The 18,170-nt window shown below is 41.2% G+C and overlaps 1 protein-coding gene across 1 annotated transcript in view; it reads left to right on the forward strand.

Annotated features, from left to right (window-relative positions):
• The window catches only part of LOC125130732 (synapsin-3-like), a 128,002-nt gene that overhangs the window by 55,754 nt on the left and 54,078 nt on the right, over nt 1-18,170 (forward strand). Inside the window, exon 3 of the mRNA XM_047786452.1 lies at nt 272-363. Coding sequence (XP_047642408.1) covers nt 272-363 — 92 coding nt within the window. The remainder of the gene's footprint in view (nt 1-271; nt 364-18,170) is intronic.

An 18,170-nucleotide genomic window follows, 5' to 3' on the forward strand; every position in this document is an offset into this window, starting at 1 on the left:
ATTTGGCCCTTGATACTCTTGGAGCTAGAGTTGCTTCTTCCACCTTCAAGGAGGTAGAAATTAGTAGTGATGTAACCCTACAGGTCACCATGCCTCTCTACACCTCAGCTTCCTCATCTTTCAAAAAAGGAGATAAATAATATTCCTCATTTCCTAAATTTAAGGTGAGGTTTAAATGTGTAGTTGGCATATTCAGGTACCTGATAAATGTTAGAAGTTGTTGGTGTCACTAATATTTGATGAATGTTTATTGTTTTACTTTCTCTTTCAGGCTGAATTCTCAGAATTGAACCTAGCCGCCTATGTTACCGGGGGCTGTATGGTGGACATGCAGGTCGTGAGAAATGGGACCAAGGTTGTGAGGTAAGGAGGACTGTGATGCAAAAAAACCTTCATTTGAGAGATGTGTATGGGATACCTCACATGGCCAGCCTCTGTCTATTGCTTGCAACCTAACTCCTGTACTGCATGTGCTTTCACATACAGAGTGTCTGCTTCCAGAGAGTTTTAGGTGTTATTGCATAGGAATGACTAATGGCGCAAATAATATAGGGAAGAAACCATGCCCTGGGCTTGAAAGAAAAGACTTGGGCTTCATTCCTGGCTTTGTGGCTCTATTAGGGAATATTATTTAGCTCTTGCCCTCTGGTTCTCATCTGCAGCATGATGATAGCCCATGGAAGTAGAAAGCATGTATATGAGAACACCCTTCTATTCTAAAATGCTATACAAATGTAAGAGTTTTTTAGAATAGGCTGCATCCTGCTTCCAGCAATATGGCAGAATAAATGTTCAGAGAATCCCCTCCCAGGACATCATATTGAAAAGTACTGGATATAATATTTTTCAAAGAATCTGTTTATAGTATATGCTGAGCTGGAGGAGAAGTGAGGGAATTCTTCAGAAGCCCAGAAATGTCAAGAAAGTATAAATCTACAGGAGAGATAAATGTATATTAAAATATTTCTATCTAGTTAAGCACCCAGAGAAAGATACAGAAGAAGTTTTTTGAGAGTTTAGATTAGGGGAAGAAATAGGATTCAGATTTGGGAAAGTGAAGAAAACAGGAAGAAATTTCAAGAAAAGGTGGCATTTGATCTGTCAAATGGTAAAATATGGGTATTCTGTTTGTTCTAAGAATAGGAAACAGTCTTTGTACAAACAGACAAGCAAAAACAAGGAGAATGGGAAATTACGATAATTCAACTAATTCAGCCATCATTTACTGAGTCCCTGCTGTGTGTCAAGGAAGACGTTATGTGACTTCCTATTTCTAGTAATGGTAGACCAACTCTAGATTATCTGAAAACAATATAAAGGTGGTTTCATATAATGATAATCTTTAAAGGCTTTAAAGAATTGACATGCAGTATGGAATTATGAGGAAAAGAAGAATGGGGAGATGGAAATACAGAGAGATCAATGAGTACAAAAGCTAAATTTTTCTAGAGTATTTGCAGAGTATAGAAAATTTGAACATTGGTTTTGACAGCCTAGCAGGTGCAAGGGAGAAAGAAATCAATTCCCAGGATTACTCAAGGTGTAGTGGTAGGCTACACCCCAAATAAGCTGAGGCCCCAAAGGACTACATCTCAAGGTGAATGCAAACTGTAGGCAGATGAGCCCTTGCAAGTCACTGCAGCTTGAATTGCACTTTGCTTAGTCTTTCAGGAAAGCTCAATTATTAAACTTAGTTTATGATAATCTCAGACATGCCAGAAGTAAAAGTAAATCCTATGTAGTGGAAAGCATTTTCATCCTAGGCTTAAAATAATAATTCAAATATTTTTTTGTAAAATAGCTAGCACAGAGTCAAAAATAACCATGCACAGACACCACGAGTAAGAAGAGACAGGAGCTATATTCAGAGAGAGACCCTCAAAGACACCAGATATTAAAATTATAAGACACATGCATTTTTAAAAGAAAAAAAATCCTACTACTAAGTTGAAAAGAAAATCAGGTTGGAAAATATCTGCAGGGAATGGGAAACTATAAAGATGGCACAACCAGGACCCTGGTGGCTCAGCAGGTTATGGATCAGGCATTGTCACTTCTGTGGCTTGGGTTACAACTGTGACATGGGTTTGATCCCTGGCCCAGGAACTTCTGTATGTTGCAGGCACAGCCAAAAAAATTTAATGACAAAAAACTAATTTTATTAAAACTGAATAGAACTTATAGAAATGAAGACTATAATAGCCAAAATTACTGGAAGTGTTGTAATTAATGGTATATTAAACACCATTGAAAAGATGTTAATGAAGTGAAAAGTAGATCTAAAGAAATTATCCCAAATAAAGCACAGAGAGAAAAAGATTGGAAATTCAAAAGGGATGGTTAGATCTCCTGAGAAGGTCTAACATTCATTTAATCAGAATTGCAGAAAAAGAGGGAAAAGCGAATGGAGCAGAGGCAGTATAATAAGAAATGATGGCTAAGAATATTTCAGGAAGATACCAAACCACCAAAATCATAAGCTGAACAAATGTCAAGCAAGATCAACAAAAAGAATTCTACCACCAAAACAGGATAGTATAAGTGCAGAAAGATGATGAAAAATAAAAAGTTAGCCAAAAGAAAAATCAAGATGATTACTTGATTGGAATAACGGATTGGTTCCCAGGCAGCAGGGATGCAAAGATATCTTCATTGTGCTGAAAGAAAATAATCGCCATCCTCAGGGAAATATGTTTTCTGAAAGATGGCAAAATAAAAACACAGTTTTTTAAACTTCTCTCTTAGTGAGAGAAGCCCCTCACTAAGGGAAATTGTAAAGTATGGACTTTAGGCAGAAAGAAAATGGATCCCAGAGTAACATAGATTAGTGAGAAGACATGAAAAGCAAAGAAGGTAGAAATGGTAATAAGCATTGTTTTCAAACAACAGCAACAACAATAATATCTTATATATTTAAAAATTCAGGAAAGATTAAAATACACAACAGTCAGTTAGTAGGGCTGGGGCTAAATGGAATTAAAGTATTCTGAGGAAGAGAGGAAGGTCAATGTATTGATTAATAACATTTTGAAAAATTGAACATGAAAATTAAAGAAAAATTTAATCTCTATGGTAATTTCTAAAAAGATAGAAACAGAATGTAGTACTTTAAAATGATGGGAGAGAGAAATAGAAATAATAAAAGAAGATAAGAGAGAAAAACCAACAAAGAACAGGATTTATAAATGACAAAGATGATAGATTTAAATCCATATATATCAATAGACTGATATTCTGAATGATGTGTACAGCAGTACTGGTTATTAAAATATTGAAATTGTTCTGTGCAAATTGCTAAATAGTCTCTGCCCTGAACCTACTGAATGCCTTTAGCCACCCTTACTTACCCCATGGATGGGTGTGGCCATTGGACTACTCTTTTGTCCACCAGTTCACCACACTCCTGTCCCCAATCCCATATCCCTGTTTTGCCCGTGGTCAGAGGATGCCGAACATTATAGGGAAGATACACCTTTGGAAGCCGTAGTGGAACCCATAAAGCAAATGCCTGGTTCCCTTTGTCCTTTCACGGCTGTTTGCCTGGGAGTCCTGTAGAGTCGCCCTCTCATGGTCACTTGTGAGAACTACAACTTCCTCAAAGTATCCTACAAGGTGCTAAATATTTGTGTCACCAATACATGTCACCAGTACATATCAGTGATTATATTAAATGTAAATGAACTGAAGGCTCTAATTTACAGAGCATCTGCAGCAATATTTTCAGAGTATATTTCTTTAAAATAAAACTGTATTCCCGTCAAGAGAGTCATCTAAAACATAAGAATATAGAAAGCTTAAAAGTTAAAAGATGGAAATAAAAATACACATATTAAATAAGAGTATAAATTAAATATTAAATAAAGTATGAATAAGTTATATATATATATACACACACACATATACACACACACATACATGCACACACCATGTAACTACGGGGCAAAGGAAAGCTAGCCAGTGCAGTTGTACCGATATCAGAGGGAAAACAGACTTCTAGGTAAAAAGCATTACTAGGGGATAAGAAGTAACCCATTAGGATAAAGGATTCCTAGACATCCCAAGCCTCATTCTTGACCTGCCATCTTCCAGAATTTATTAAAATGCTTATAAAAATAGATTTATAAAGCTGTTTCAAGTTATTCTTAATTAGCTAGTCTCCCAGCATTTAGGAATGGCAGGCTTTGAAGATAGTTATAATGGGTTGAGTTGTGTGCCTCCAAAAAAGATGTATGCCTAGTTACCCCAGAGTGTGATCTTATTTGGAAGTAAGGTCATTACTAATGTAATAAGATAAGGTCATACTTCAGTAGGATGGGCCTTTAATCCCGAATGATTGGTATCCTTATAAGAAGTGGGAAACGTGGACACAGACACAGGGAAAAAGCCATGGGATGATGGAAGCAGAAATTACAAGCCAAGGACTGCCAAGGGTTGCCATCCATCACCAGAAGCTAGGAGATGGGCATAGAACAGATTATCCATCAGCCCTCAGAAGAAACACCAATGCTGCTGACACCTTGATTTCAGACTTTGAGCCTCTAGCACTGTGAGGGAATAAATGTCTGTTGTTTTAAGTCATCCAGTTTGTGGTACTTGTCAGAAAAGCCCAAGAAAATGAGTGCAGTAGTGCTTTTCAGATTTTAATGTGCATACAAATCCCCTGGAGATTTTGTTGAAATTCATCCCCATCCATTAGGTCTTCAGGTAGGACCTGAAATTCTGAGTTTCCTACAGTTCCCAGATGAAGCCAATGCTGCCAGTCCTGCAGAACTTGATTTGAGCACAGAGGTTCCCAGATGCTACTGATGCTACTGATAGAAGACCCTACCTTGAGTAGCCAGGGCTGTGAGGACAGTGCTGATATAGCCAAAGCCCTGGGTTCAAGGGTCCATGGGGACGTTAAGATTTATTTTGTCCATTCCCAGGATGGTACGTACAGTATCAGTCAGGTCGCTTGTTTTGGCAAGCCACAGGTTACCAAGTGCCAGACCTGCAAGAATGTTCACACAAACCAGGTAGCCCCAGCCTGACTCAAACTTTGTCCTGGTGGTGAAGAGTCAGTAGAATCTTCCTCTGCATATGGCGCCATACCAAGTCCTAGCAGGAATATCGAGCAGTGCTCTTGATTTGCAGTATATTCTTCTGAAAAGACTTAGGTGTTGCATTGAAAATACCCTTAAGCACTTCCAAGTATGCAGTAGGGGCAAGGCCTAGATCTTACAAAGTCTCGCTCTTGGGGAACACCTTCAGGGAAGATGACCAGGAGGGATGATAGAGCAGACCACTGCTGTTTTTCTCTAGCACCTATTCCTCCTGCTTTGGGGAATAGCACCTAGCTTTCCCATTGGGGCAGCACCTACCCAACTTGCAATCTGTGTGGTGTCTAGAGCTGACAGCAATAACCAGCCCTAGAATCAGAATATCACACTGGAAGGAAAAAAAAAAAAAAAGACTGGGACCCAAGCCAGGCCAATGAGAATTCATGTGAGACTTTCGCTGGAACTCTTGGGTATGAGACACATGTGTTCTGCTGGGGCTGCTTAGCCGGTAGGATGGACTCCTGGAGCTGCTGTGGCCATGGCTCTTTCTCCTTGACAGGGGGATATGCTGAGAATGAAGCCAAGGCAGAGGAAAACAAGGCCAAGATAGAGAAAGAGAATCAATGACCTGATGATATTATTCAAGGCCTTGGATCCAGACTCATCTCCAAACTGGAGCCAAAAAAAAAGGCCTTTTGGATGAAGCCAGCTTGAATTGCATATACAGAATTCATGAATTTTTATTTATTTAACAAACACTTTATAGCATTTCCTACATGCCTAGGCACTGTTCCAAGCACTTAACATGTATTGACTCATTTCATCCTTTCAACAACCCTATAAAGTTTGTACTATTATAATCCACTCTTTCTAGATGAGGAGACTGAAGCACCAATAAGTTGGGCAAAGGAATCAAGGTCTTCAGCCAGTAAGGAACAAAACTAGGATTCAAGCCTAGGCAGTTGGTCCCAGAGCCTTTGTGTCTCCACTTACTGGACTGCCTCTTTAACAAGGGGGAGACTGTTTCATATTTAGAGCTACTTAAAGAGGCAGTGATTTCCTTATTATGAGTAGAATGCAAAAGTATAATTACTCAATAGCCAAATATTGAAGGGATCCAAGAATCTGAATTTTAGGCAGTGGGAATTTAGTTAAAGGAAAGGGCACTAATTAGTAAAATGAAAATTTGAAGTATAAAACTAACTGATAAAGGTAAGTATTTGGTTAGCTTAGAATACTACAACAGTGGTGTGTAAAACACTTCTAACTCTAGTAAAAAGGTTAAAATACAAAAGTATTGAAAACAGCAACTGCTACAATGATTTGTTAATGAATATACAATATAAAAAGTATAAATTGTAGCATCAAAAACATAAAATTTAGGAAGAAGCAAGTAAAAGAGTAGTTTTTGTATGATTGAGGTTAAGTTGTTATGAGCTTAAAATATACTTATAACTATAAGGCGTTTTATGTAAGCCTCATGGTGACCATAAAGCAGAAACTTTGGTACTTACACAAAGCAGAGCACACCACTACAGAAAAGCATCAAATGACAAAGGAACCCAGCAAGAGAGGAAGAAAGGAACAAAGGAATGGCAAATCAGCCAGAAATCAATTAACAGAATGGCAACAGTACTTTAAATAACTACCTTAAATATAAATGGATTAAAATTTTCAATGAAAAGGAAAAAGAGTGGCTGAATGAATTAAAAGAAAAAAAGATCCAACAATATGCTGCTTAAAAGAGCATAACCTACTTTAGCTCACTTTAGCTCTAAAGATACACATAGGCCAAAAGTGAAGGAATGGAAAAAAAGATATTCCATGCAAAGAGAAAACAAAACAGAGCAAGGTAGCTATGCTTATTTCAGACAAAATAGACTCTAAGTAAAAAACTGTTATAAAAGACAAAAGAGACATTATACAATGATAAAGGGGGTCTGTTCAAGAGGATACAACAATTGTAAATATATATGCACCCAACATCAGAGCACCTAAACATATAAAGCAAATATTAACAAATATAAAGGGAAAAGTAGGCACCAGTACAGTATTAGTAGAGAATTTCAGGACCCCACTTGCAACACCAGATAGATTACTCAGACAGAAAATCATTCAGACAGAAAACATTGGATTTGAACCACACTTTAGACCAAATGGACCCAACAGACATACACAAAACATTCCATTTGAGAGCAACAGAATATACATTCTCAAATGCATATGAAACATAAATCATATGTTAGGCACAAAACAAGTCTTTAAAAATTTAGGAAGATTGAAATCATGTCAGGTATATTTTCAGACCACAGTTGTATGAAAGCAGAATAAATCATAGGAGGGAAACTCATCTAAAACTAAAAAAATTCTGCACAGCAAAGAAAACAGTCAACAAAATGAAAAGGCAACATACAGAATGGGAAGAAATATTTGCAAGCCTTCTCTCTGATAAGGGGTTAATATCCAAGATATATAAAGAACTCAAACAACTTAATAGCAAAAAAACAAGTAACCTGATTTTTAAAATGGGCAAAGGACCCGAATAGACATTTTTCCCCCCAAATTAGACATACAAATGGCCAACTGGTATATGAAAAGATACTCGGCATCACTAATCATCAGGGAAATGCATATCAAAACAACAATGAAATATCATCTCATACCTAGTAGGATGGCTGTTATCAAAAAGTCAAAGGATAGCAAGTGAGGATGAGGAGGCGGAGAAAAGAGAATCCTTGTGCATTGATGGGAGTGTAAATTGGTACAGTCATTCTGGAAAACAACATGGAAGTTCCTCAAAAAAATTAAAACTGGAGTTATATGGCTCAGAAATCCCACTTCTAGGGATATGTCCAAAGGGCATAAAATCACTATATTGAAGAGATATCTATGTGCTCATGTTTATTGCAGTGCTACTTATAGTATCCAAGGTGTGGAAACAACCTGTATGTCCATTGGTGGATTAATGGACATGTGTATATATGTACATACAGACACATATATAGGAATATTATTCAGCCTTTAGAAAGTATGAAATCCTGCCTTTTGTGATGACATGGATTAACCTGGAAAACATTATGCTAGGTGAATTAAGCCAGACACAGAAAGACAAATACTGCATGATCTCATTTTTATGTAGAATCTAAAAAAGTTGTACTTATGGTAACAAAGGGTAGAATGGTGGTAATTAGTTGCTGGCAAGTGGGAGAAATGGGGGATGTTGGTCAAAGGGTACACACTTTGAGTTATGAGTAAGTTCTGGAGATCTTGATAATAATATATCATATACTTGAAATTTACCAGGAGGGAGCTCCCGTCATGGCTCAGTGGTTAACGAATCCAACCAGGAACCATGAGGTTGCGGGTTTGATCCCTGGCCTCACTCAGTGGGTTGAGGATCCAGCGTTGCTGTGGCTGTGGTGTAGGCTGGCGGCTACAGCTCTGATTTGACCCCTAGCCTGGGAATCTCCACATGCCGCGTGAGCAGCCCAAGAACAGGCAAAAAGACAAAAAAAAAAAAAAAGAAAGAAAGAAATTTACCAGGAGTATTGCTCAAGTGTTTTTAGCACATTAAAAAAAATGTTTCACTATGTGAGGTGATAAGCATGTTAATTAACTTGATCATGGTTGTCATTTCATAATATATACCCAGATCAAACCATGTACCCCTTAAATATATGACAAAATAGGTTGTATGCCTTAAATGTATACAACGTTTATTTGTTAATCATACCTCACTAAAGCTGAGGTAGGGAGGAGAAGAAAAAGACAACACTTGGATTTGAACCCGGGCCTCTGAGTCTATGCCAAGTGTATTTCCAGTGTCTTCAAACCCTGGAATGTTATTCTCTTCCTTACATTACCTCTCTCCACACCACAGCATCTGGTCCTGTTGAGCCCACCCCAAGTTGGCATGAGTGGACTCTGAGTCTGTGCAGAAAGCAGGAGGAAATAGAAATTTCTCCTGGTGCTGAGTGTGGCTCAGGTCCACTTGGGGTGCAGGATGTGTGTGTTATTCTCTCTTAGAAATCTGTCACTCAGACCTCAGATTCTACCTCTCTGAATGTCAGCTTTTTCATATGTAAAAGATAATAGTATTATATTCTACATAGTTTTTATAAGGATTAAATGAGATGTTGTATGTGAAAAGTTTGTTCCTTCATTCCACATATGTTTACTAAGGGCCTACTATGTTCCAGGCTCCATTCTAGATATTAAGAATTGTATCAGACAAGGGTTAGGCAGAAAACAAAAATCACCCCCAAATAGTTTAGAGAGATTCTAATGAAGGAATCACTTACAGAGGCATATGTGGAGCTCAGAGAACATGAGGCATCGAATAGTAACAGCAAGAAGCCGTTATCATCATTAGGAGAGGAAGGAGAATTACTAGACTAAATCTGGTAGGTTTAGGTTAGACTTGGGCAGGAGGGATATGCAGTTGAAGCAATAGTTTTAGAGGAACTTGGCTACCTCCAAAGTCATGGCACTGAAGCAGGAAGAAGCACCACCACCTCTGCCCTCCATCTCCTGCTGGGGCCTCACTTGGCCCAGTGAGCAAGAGAGCCGATTGATGCCGTCTACAGAATTCAGCTTCCTGGGGCTCAGAGCAGCACAGAGAAGAATGGCGTCGGGGCAGGAGGGTCCCCAAAGAGAATAACTCTCAGGAATCACCAGTAAACAAAACAGTCCGCTTCTCTGCTCAGCCACGTTCTACTAGTGCTTTGTAAATTGCAAAGTATTGCACACGAGTTGATTAAATCATGAATAATTATAGTAATTAAGTTGATAGCACCCCTTGCTCTGGTTTCTGTCAAACACCCAAACCGAGGGTGGACTGCCAGCCAGCTAGAGGTGCTCAAGAGCAACTCAGACAATCCAGGTTCTCAGTAAAGTTGCATAATTCTATTTAGAGAGCAGAGCAGGGGCCATTCCAGGGCATGTTAAGATTCATGCTTTGTGGATGGCTGTGGCCATTCTGGGCCCAAATTCAAGCCTGGCTTCACAATGGAGCAATAAAAAAAAAAAAAAAAAAAGGCAGCCGTGTCCATACAGACAGATGGGATTCGAAATACAGGACAGGAGAAAGCAAGAATGAAAAACACCCAAGGAAGCAGACGTTAATGAGGCCCCAGCCTAATTACGCAAGCCCTGCTTTCAGTGTCCAACATTAGGCAACACTAAATTACAGGCACCCGTTCAAACCACAGCGGCTGATAATGTGTCTCTGCTCATTAGAAGGTCAGACCTCAGAGAAGGTTGAAGAGAGGGAGCCAGAAAGCATAAGTAACATAGGACCTTGCAGAAAGGCATTGAAGACTCTTAAAAACTCTACCCCCATAGCCACCCCAGGCTTTTAGTTTCTAGGGAGGATGTTTGGGGCAAGATGGAGTTGTGTGGGCCTGTCCCATAAGAGAATTTATTTTACAAAATCTTAGAGGTCCAGAGTTAGTAGAGTCCCTTAGAGTTTTCTGTGTGTCCTCTTTTTACAGATGGGCAAACTGTGGCCCAGGAAGCAGGGAGGAGGCTGACTTGTCCGAACCCTCCTAACACATTAGTTTTTGTGTCAGGATCAGCTCTCAATCCTGAGAACTCTCAAAACATCCCGTCGAAGAACATTATAAAATAATGTTTACTTCACACATAATTGTTCAAAGTCTTCCAAGCTTCCTGAACTTGGAATTTCAAATTCCAGATACTCATTCATTCGACACATATTTATTGAGCAAGTTCAGAGTGCCAGGCCCACTCCAGCAAGTCACAAAGAGCTCAGTTTCTGCTCTCCTTTCTTGGTGCCTGTGTCTGTTTGGAAAAGTGTTCCCTTCAGTTCTCCTAAGTGGCTACATACCTACTGAGCGTTTCCTACTTTCCGTTTTTTTTTGTTTGTTTGTTTTTTTCATTTATTAAAGATGTGCCAGGGGATACAACCGTGAAAAAAATAGACAATAGCTTTTGTGGAACTGAGATTTAAGCTACAGAAAACTGACAACAAAAAAGAAAACAAATATGCGTTCTAATGGCAGATCATGAGAAAAGGTTGAAGGAAAAGGAGATGGAGAGCGACTGGTACTTGAGGTGGGTACTCAGGGAAGCCTTCTCTGAGGAGGCAACTTGAGTAGAAACCTAAATAAAGTGAGCAGAGTGAGCCCTGTGGATTTGGAGGAGGAGCTTCCCTTCTCTGTCTCTGTCTCTCTGTCTCTCTCTCTCTCTCCCTCTCTCGACTGAATGGATGTGCACACAGGTAAGGGGCAGCTTTGGGGCCAGAAGAGGCAAAGAAGGAAGGCAGAGACCTCCCTTGGCCTGGTGCACTCCTGTCCCCTTCTCTGCCTTCTTCCCCGAAATCGAATTTGGTGCCCCTCCTCTGTGCTCATAAAGCATCTAGGACTTGCCCAGGTAGGCTGCAGGTCTTCATGGCCAAAAGCCCACTGTGTGGCAGAGCAGACTGCTTGGGATGGGTCCAGCTCTCCCTTCTCAAGCTGGGAGGCCTGCATTAGTCTCTCCACCTTTCTCACTTTTGGTTTTCCCCATCTGTAAAGTGGGAGGAAGTAGTCCTTACTTCCGAGAGTGATTCCTATGAGGCAGGTAAATGGCGCCTGGTAGGCAGTCCTTGCACCTGCTCTTCCTCCTTCCTGAAACACCTTACAGATGTTACCACGTTACAGATTACACCTCTCACTTCCTTCCAAATTTCTGATCAAATGCTACCTCCTCAGAGAGACCTTGCCAGACTATACTGTCCCTGCACTTGAGGCTCAACTGTGCTTTTTTTTTCCTTCAAGCATTTATCACTGCCTGAAATTATAGATAGGTAAATAGATAGATGGATGATAGAAGATTGATTGATGGCTGATAAATTAGATATATTAATATACTGCATTAATGCAATATTATTGTAATAATGTATAATATGTAATAATATTATTATAGATTATATGCTTTGTATAATTAGATACATACATTAATATAATAATATTAATATTATAATTATAATGTATATTATATAGTAATTATGTATTGGTAATATAATTATTACACTGAAGATACAGATAAAATATACTATTATGTAATTTATTTTATTGTATTATTTTCTAGAACAGAAGACCAGGTAGGCAGTGACTTTGTTCTGCTTTACTGTATTCTCAGCTCCTAGAACAGGGCCATCAGTTTCTCAATAAATGTATGTTCAGTGAGTAAAGGGATGAGCCAGCCCTGAACCAGTGGCTCTGTGTTCTTGCTCTTACTGCTCTTCCTGGATTGTGACAGATTCAGGAGAGCAGTAGTCATTACTTACTTCTCATGTCTCCTACTGGACTGGACCTTCCTTAAGGATCAGGTTAAGGACAGTTTTTCCAAGTTTTACCCTCAGCGTCTGGCACAGTGCCAAAATCTTTGCTGAAGGCATTCAGGACCGGCTGACTCTTCGAATGAATAAGAATCTCACAACTTTGCAAAGTAAAAAGCTCACGACTGAGAAGACTCCAGCCAGCTTGCACCAGGCGCGGACTTGCTGACCGGCACGCCGCCCACCGCCTTCTCTCCCGGGGAGGGGACGGGGTCTGGGAGGCCAGGGACAATGAGGCATTGAGGGTCCCAGCAGAGCAGCCTTGGCGGAGGAAGGCCCGATCTATCTCTTCGCCCAGGGCCTTTGCCCTCGGCACTGCAGGAGAAAGCAGAATCCCTGGGGACTTACAGAGGTGGGGCGTGGGAACGGGAAGAAAGCAGCCCAAGAAAGAGACAGTGAGAGCCTGTAAAGAAATGCCAGGCTCTGCTGCCCATGTGTCTCTGGCCAGCAGGCCAGTGGCAGATCTGCCAACTCCCCCAGGAGAGGGAACGGCATGCTAACAGAGAAAACCAGTGTGACTCCTGATTCCCAGGATCATAGAAGTTGGGGATCCTATCGGAGAGACCTGGGAGGCCACTGGAGAGCCCCTGCGTTCCCTCCCAGGAATGGCTCCAGCGCTGGGCCACACTCTGCCATCTCAGGGCTCCTGCTCCCAACCTGACACAATCCACTGCAGGAGGAATTGCCCCGATGGTCACTTCCCCCTTTTGCCTTTGGCATCCTGTTTCTCATTCAGACGTAATCACCTTTTACTAAAAGGCTACTTTTGTGCCTAGGGACTTCTCAGTGGCAGGTAATTTGATCCCTTTTTGAAAGAAGTGAAAAGACACTTTCTGAGAAAGGTAATGCCTAGGTCCAAGGTCACACAGCGAATGAGTAGGGGAGTGGGGTTCAGACTCCCATGATTTCATATCACACCACCCTTCCAGCTGGTCAGCACACCTTGGTACTGGGAACAACACTGGCGTTGGTATCAGGCAGTCCTGGGTTCACGTCTCAAGTCCCTACTTGTTGTTTGTATGCCTGCACAAGGAACCTCACTCCCTGATTCCCACATTATTCAATTGTAAAATCCAAGTGTTGCCTACTTTGAGGGCTGAAAGAGGGAGTCTGTGAATGCCGGAAACAGAGTGAATGTTCTCTACATGGCCAGCCTTCCCCTTCCTTGCCCTCCCACCCTGCATGCTCTTCCTTTCCTGACTGCTTTTTATTTTATTTTCTGCATTTGGACCTATCTCCCCAACCCAGACTGGGAGGTCCTGGAGGGCAGAAGTTGTGCTGCTTTCATCATTGCAACCAGCTGGTATTGTGGTACTTGATAAGTGTGGACTGGGTGCCAGGTTTGAGCCCCACCCTGTGTGAAGCCCCAAGCTTGCTTTCTTAGAAATGCTTGTGGTCCTCCTTTGCTCTGAAATATATAGTGACTCAAAATGGTATGTAGCATCCCCATACTGCAGATGCAGAAACTGAGTCACTGAGTAGCTAACAACTCCCCTAAGAAAGAGGAGGTTACGTGACAAGAGTTGGAGGCAGGATTTAAACCTAGGAAGGCTAATTCTACACCCATGCTCTTAAGAGCTCTACTATAGTGCTCCCCATGTGATTGAGTCCTTGGTCATGACTAGTCCATTTTGTGCCATTTCATAAGTGCTCTATGCCTGCACAACCTATTTCCTCAGTTAACTCAGCTTTGTATCTTTGGATTTTCTTTTAAAACCATCTTTGTCACTTACCTTAGGCAAGTTGATGATCCTTTCTGTGCCTCAGTTTCCCCAGATACAAAACAGAGATAATGATAGTTCCTAACCCGAGGTGTGGTTGAAAGAATGAAAGAAGCTAATTCACAACAGGCACTTACCACAGGACCTACCAGGTACTTAGCATTCACTATATCTTAGTTGTTATGAGTTATTTCCCTCAAAGCATGAAACTTAGCTTTAGCCTTGGGCTGTACACTCCGATAAATACTTTTGTCTCTGCCAATACACAGTGGGACTTTGAACTTGGATACTGATACTGTTTGCCATTCTTGTCAGTGTCATACACATTCTTTTGCCTTCCGCCAGAGTGAACTGAATACCTGCTTTGTGTCAGGCTCTCTGTGAGGTACTTCCTATGTACTGCATTACTTTGTATTCTTGTCCCCATAACGCAGATGGAGAAACTGAAGCTCTCAGAGCTTATGTAACTTGTCCCCGAGGAACCCAGCAAGGCAATGGAAAATCTTAACTAGGCCTCCACATTCTCCCCACCCCACCTCTAATCTATTCTCTATACCACAGCCAGACTGATTTTTTTTCTTTAATTAATAGACTTTATATTTTTTGAGGATAAGTTGGTATTTTTATTTTTTAATATTCTTTCTTAAGATATTATTTTCCATCATGGTCTATCTCAAGAGACTGGATATAGTTCCCTCTGCTGTGCAGCAGGACCTCATTGCTTATCCATTCTAGATGTAATAGTTTCCATCTACTAACCCTAAACTCCCAGTCCGTTAGACTTTATGTTTTTAGAGAGGTTTTAGGTCCATAGCAAAATTGAGAGGAAAGTACACAGAGTTCCCATATACCCCCCTGTCCTCCCCCCCACACTACCTCCCCCATTATCTACATCCCTATGGGTAGTACATTTATTGCAATTGACAAAGCTACACTGAAACATCATTATCACCCAAAGTCCTTAGTTTATATTAAAAATTGGTATCATACATTCTGTGGGTCTTGGCAAATATATAACAACACATATCCACCATTATAGTATCTTATGGAACAGTTTCACTGCCCTAATAATCTCCTGTGCTCTGTTTATTTGTCCCTCCGTCTTCCCTAACCCCTGGCAACCACTAATATTTTTACTGTTTCTATTGTTTTGCCTTTTCTAGAATGTCATAAAGTTCAAATCATACAGTAGTGTATACTCTTTTTAGAGTGAGGGTTTGTTTTTGTTTTTGTTTTTGTTTTAATGGCCACACCCATGGCACATGGAAGTTCCTGGGCCAGGGATTGAATCTGAGCCTCAGTTATGGCAATTCCAGTTCCTTTAACCCACTGTGCCAGGCTAGGGATCAAACCTACACCTTCGAAGTGACCCAAGCTGCTGCAGTCAGATTCTTAACCCACTGCACTATAGCGGGAACTCAGAGAGTGGGCTTTTCAAAACACTAATTTGATTGTGTCATTTCATCAGTTTAAACTCTTCCATACATTCCTTGTATTCTCAGACCAAAGTCTTTACTGTGGCTCCTGTGGTCTGGCCTCACACACCTGCCAGCCTCTTGCTCTCTCTGCATCCGCCATATCACATCTTGCTCAGTTCTTCCACACTCACCCGTTCTTTCCCGCCACAGGTTTTCACATATTCTGTTCCTTCTGCCTGGAAAGTTCTTTCCTCCCCATTTCACCTAGAAAACTCCTGCTCATCCTTCAGATTTCAGCTCAGGTGTCACTCAGGAAAACCACTTAACCTTCCTATATGATATTCACTGTGCCTTGTACTCAGCGGCTTGGAGTCTGTCTTCATTGACTATATTCCTTAAATGAAGGAACTATCTGTATAGCTATTTAAAGTATTTACTGTGTCTCAGGCACTGTGCTGGGCACTTTGCATTTATTATTTCTGATTCTTACATCCTTCTTGCATGGTCAGTACATAAACTATATTTTATAGATGAGAAATTGAGGCTCAGAGAGGTTCAGTGTCTTACCCAAAGTCCCACAGTCATGAGGGGTGGAGTTGGCATTTTTATCCAGCTCTGTCTGAATTTAAAGTCATGTTCTTACAACTATACCATGCCACCTGACTTTTTCTTAATGCTGGAGTCCATGTTTGAGCCTGTATTGGTGGCAGGGTACTGGGACTTTCTGAGTGGGTGGCTGGCTACTCATTTCCAGGGGCTGGGGGTCAGAGAAGAGGTTGGTGCCATTTAGTAATGTACAGCAGCAGCTCTGCAGTCGGGCAATCACAGCATTTGTTCACCATATGATGGTTTGGCTCCCATTCAGCTCCCCAGGGAGAGCCATACAGCCATCTTTTATTACCACCCTCTGTGCTGAGAGAAAGAAGCACAAAGAGATAAAGTGACCCTGTGGCTTGCATTTGCTTTGGGCGATCATGCACAGCTCTCTGACTGCACAGCCTACATCCTCCTTCCCCTCATTGAGGGCTCCTACCTACATCAGGGCAAGGCTGAGACCATTCTTTGTCGCTTTCTTCCAGCCAAATTCATTCTCTCCCTGAGCTTCTCCCACCTAATGCTGAGGCAGGAGAATAGTAAGGGTCATTGTGTAAGGTTGTGCATCTTGTGCACTGCTCAAAGACATATACGATGCCCTTCAAGTGGGGGCTGAAAATTATCCAGTTCTCTGCTCATCTATGTCTTAGCTTGGATCTGCCTCTGCCCTTGTCCTAATAAAGACCATCAGTCAGCCCTGGGCTCTGACAACCAAACACCATCTCTCTCTGCATGGAATCTACATTCACTAGGATGTCAGTCTCTAGACCCTGCTGACACCAGAACTCCTGCAGGCATAAATCACTCGTCGTAGTTAATGTTGACTACCCTTCCATCTAGGTTTGGAACTCCTAAGCAAACTACTGGGACTAAGACTCTGACCTTTGGGGTCAAGAACAAAGCATTTTGGACTAAGTGTTAAGATCACAGGCTGCAAAGTTAAGTAAACCTGGATTCAGGTCCTCCTTCCACTACCTACTGACTGTGTGACCTATGGACACTCACTTCACCTCTCTGAGCCTCAATTCCATCATCTGTGAAACAGAGTGGTGCTTATAAAAATTAGATATAATAACTAAAACTGAAAAAAATGTCTAATATCAGTTGGTTACTATAGACTTGCGTCTGTTCTATGCATTTTTTGTTTTGTTTTGTTTTGGGGGGCCACAGCAGCAGTATATGGAGGTTACCAGGCTAGGGGGTCGAATCAGAGCTGAAGTCACCGACCTATGCCACAGCCACAGCAACGCCAGATCTGAGCCGCATCTGCAACCTATGTGGCACCTTGTGGCTATGCCGGATCCTTAACCTACTGAGCAAGGCCAGGGATTGAACCCAAATCCTCATGGATACTAGTCGGGTTCTTAACCTGCTGAACCACTATAGGAACTCCTGTTCTATACACTTTTATGGAGATTGATTGCTTTAATTCTCTGAACAATCTGTTTTCCGTATGAAGAATCTGAGGCACAAAAAGATCAACTAACTTGCCCAAGGTCACACAGCTGCTAGATTGGTGAGGCTGGGATTTGAATCAGGGCTCTGATCAGGCCTCTCTACTGACTCTCAAGTAAAGCACATAGAGATCAAGTCCAGACCTGGCACGAAGAAGGTGCTCAATAAATAAAAGCCATTGCTGTTATCAGCAGTTGCAGCTGTAGCTGTAGCTTCCAGGATCAGAAGCTACCAGCACATGAGATTTTATAAATCATCTACTGTGTCATGTGGTGCTCAAACCCTATTCCCCAGAGGTACCTCCTGGTCTCTTTTCAGATTGTTGCAGGGGTTTAGTGGGCAGGATTCCAACTCCCCCTTTTCCCATCCCTGCCACTTTCACCCAAAGAATTAGTTCCACTTTTATCGATGTGTTAAAATTCCAAGTAAAACTTTGTTTGAAAAAATATTCTGCTGCCAAGCAAGAGTTTTAAAATGGGCCCCAGCCTAATCCATTTATCTTTAAATAAATGTGCCACAGAAAGGGCAGGCATCTTACTCAAAGACACACAGCGAGTCAGTTGGAGACCATGCCAGAGCAGAGCTATTTCCTGATTCCCAG

This window comes from Phacochoerus africanus, chromosome 7, assembly GCF_016906955.1.
Source record: "Phacochoerus africanus isolate WHEZ1 chromosome 7, ROS_Pafr_v1, whole genome shotgun sequence".
Taxonomy (NCBI): domain Eukaryota; kingdom Metazoa; phylum Chordata; class Mammalia; order Artiodactyla; family Suidae; genus Phacochoerus; species Phacochoerus africanus.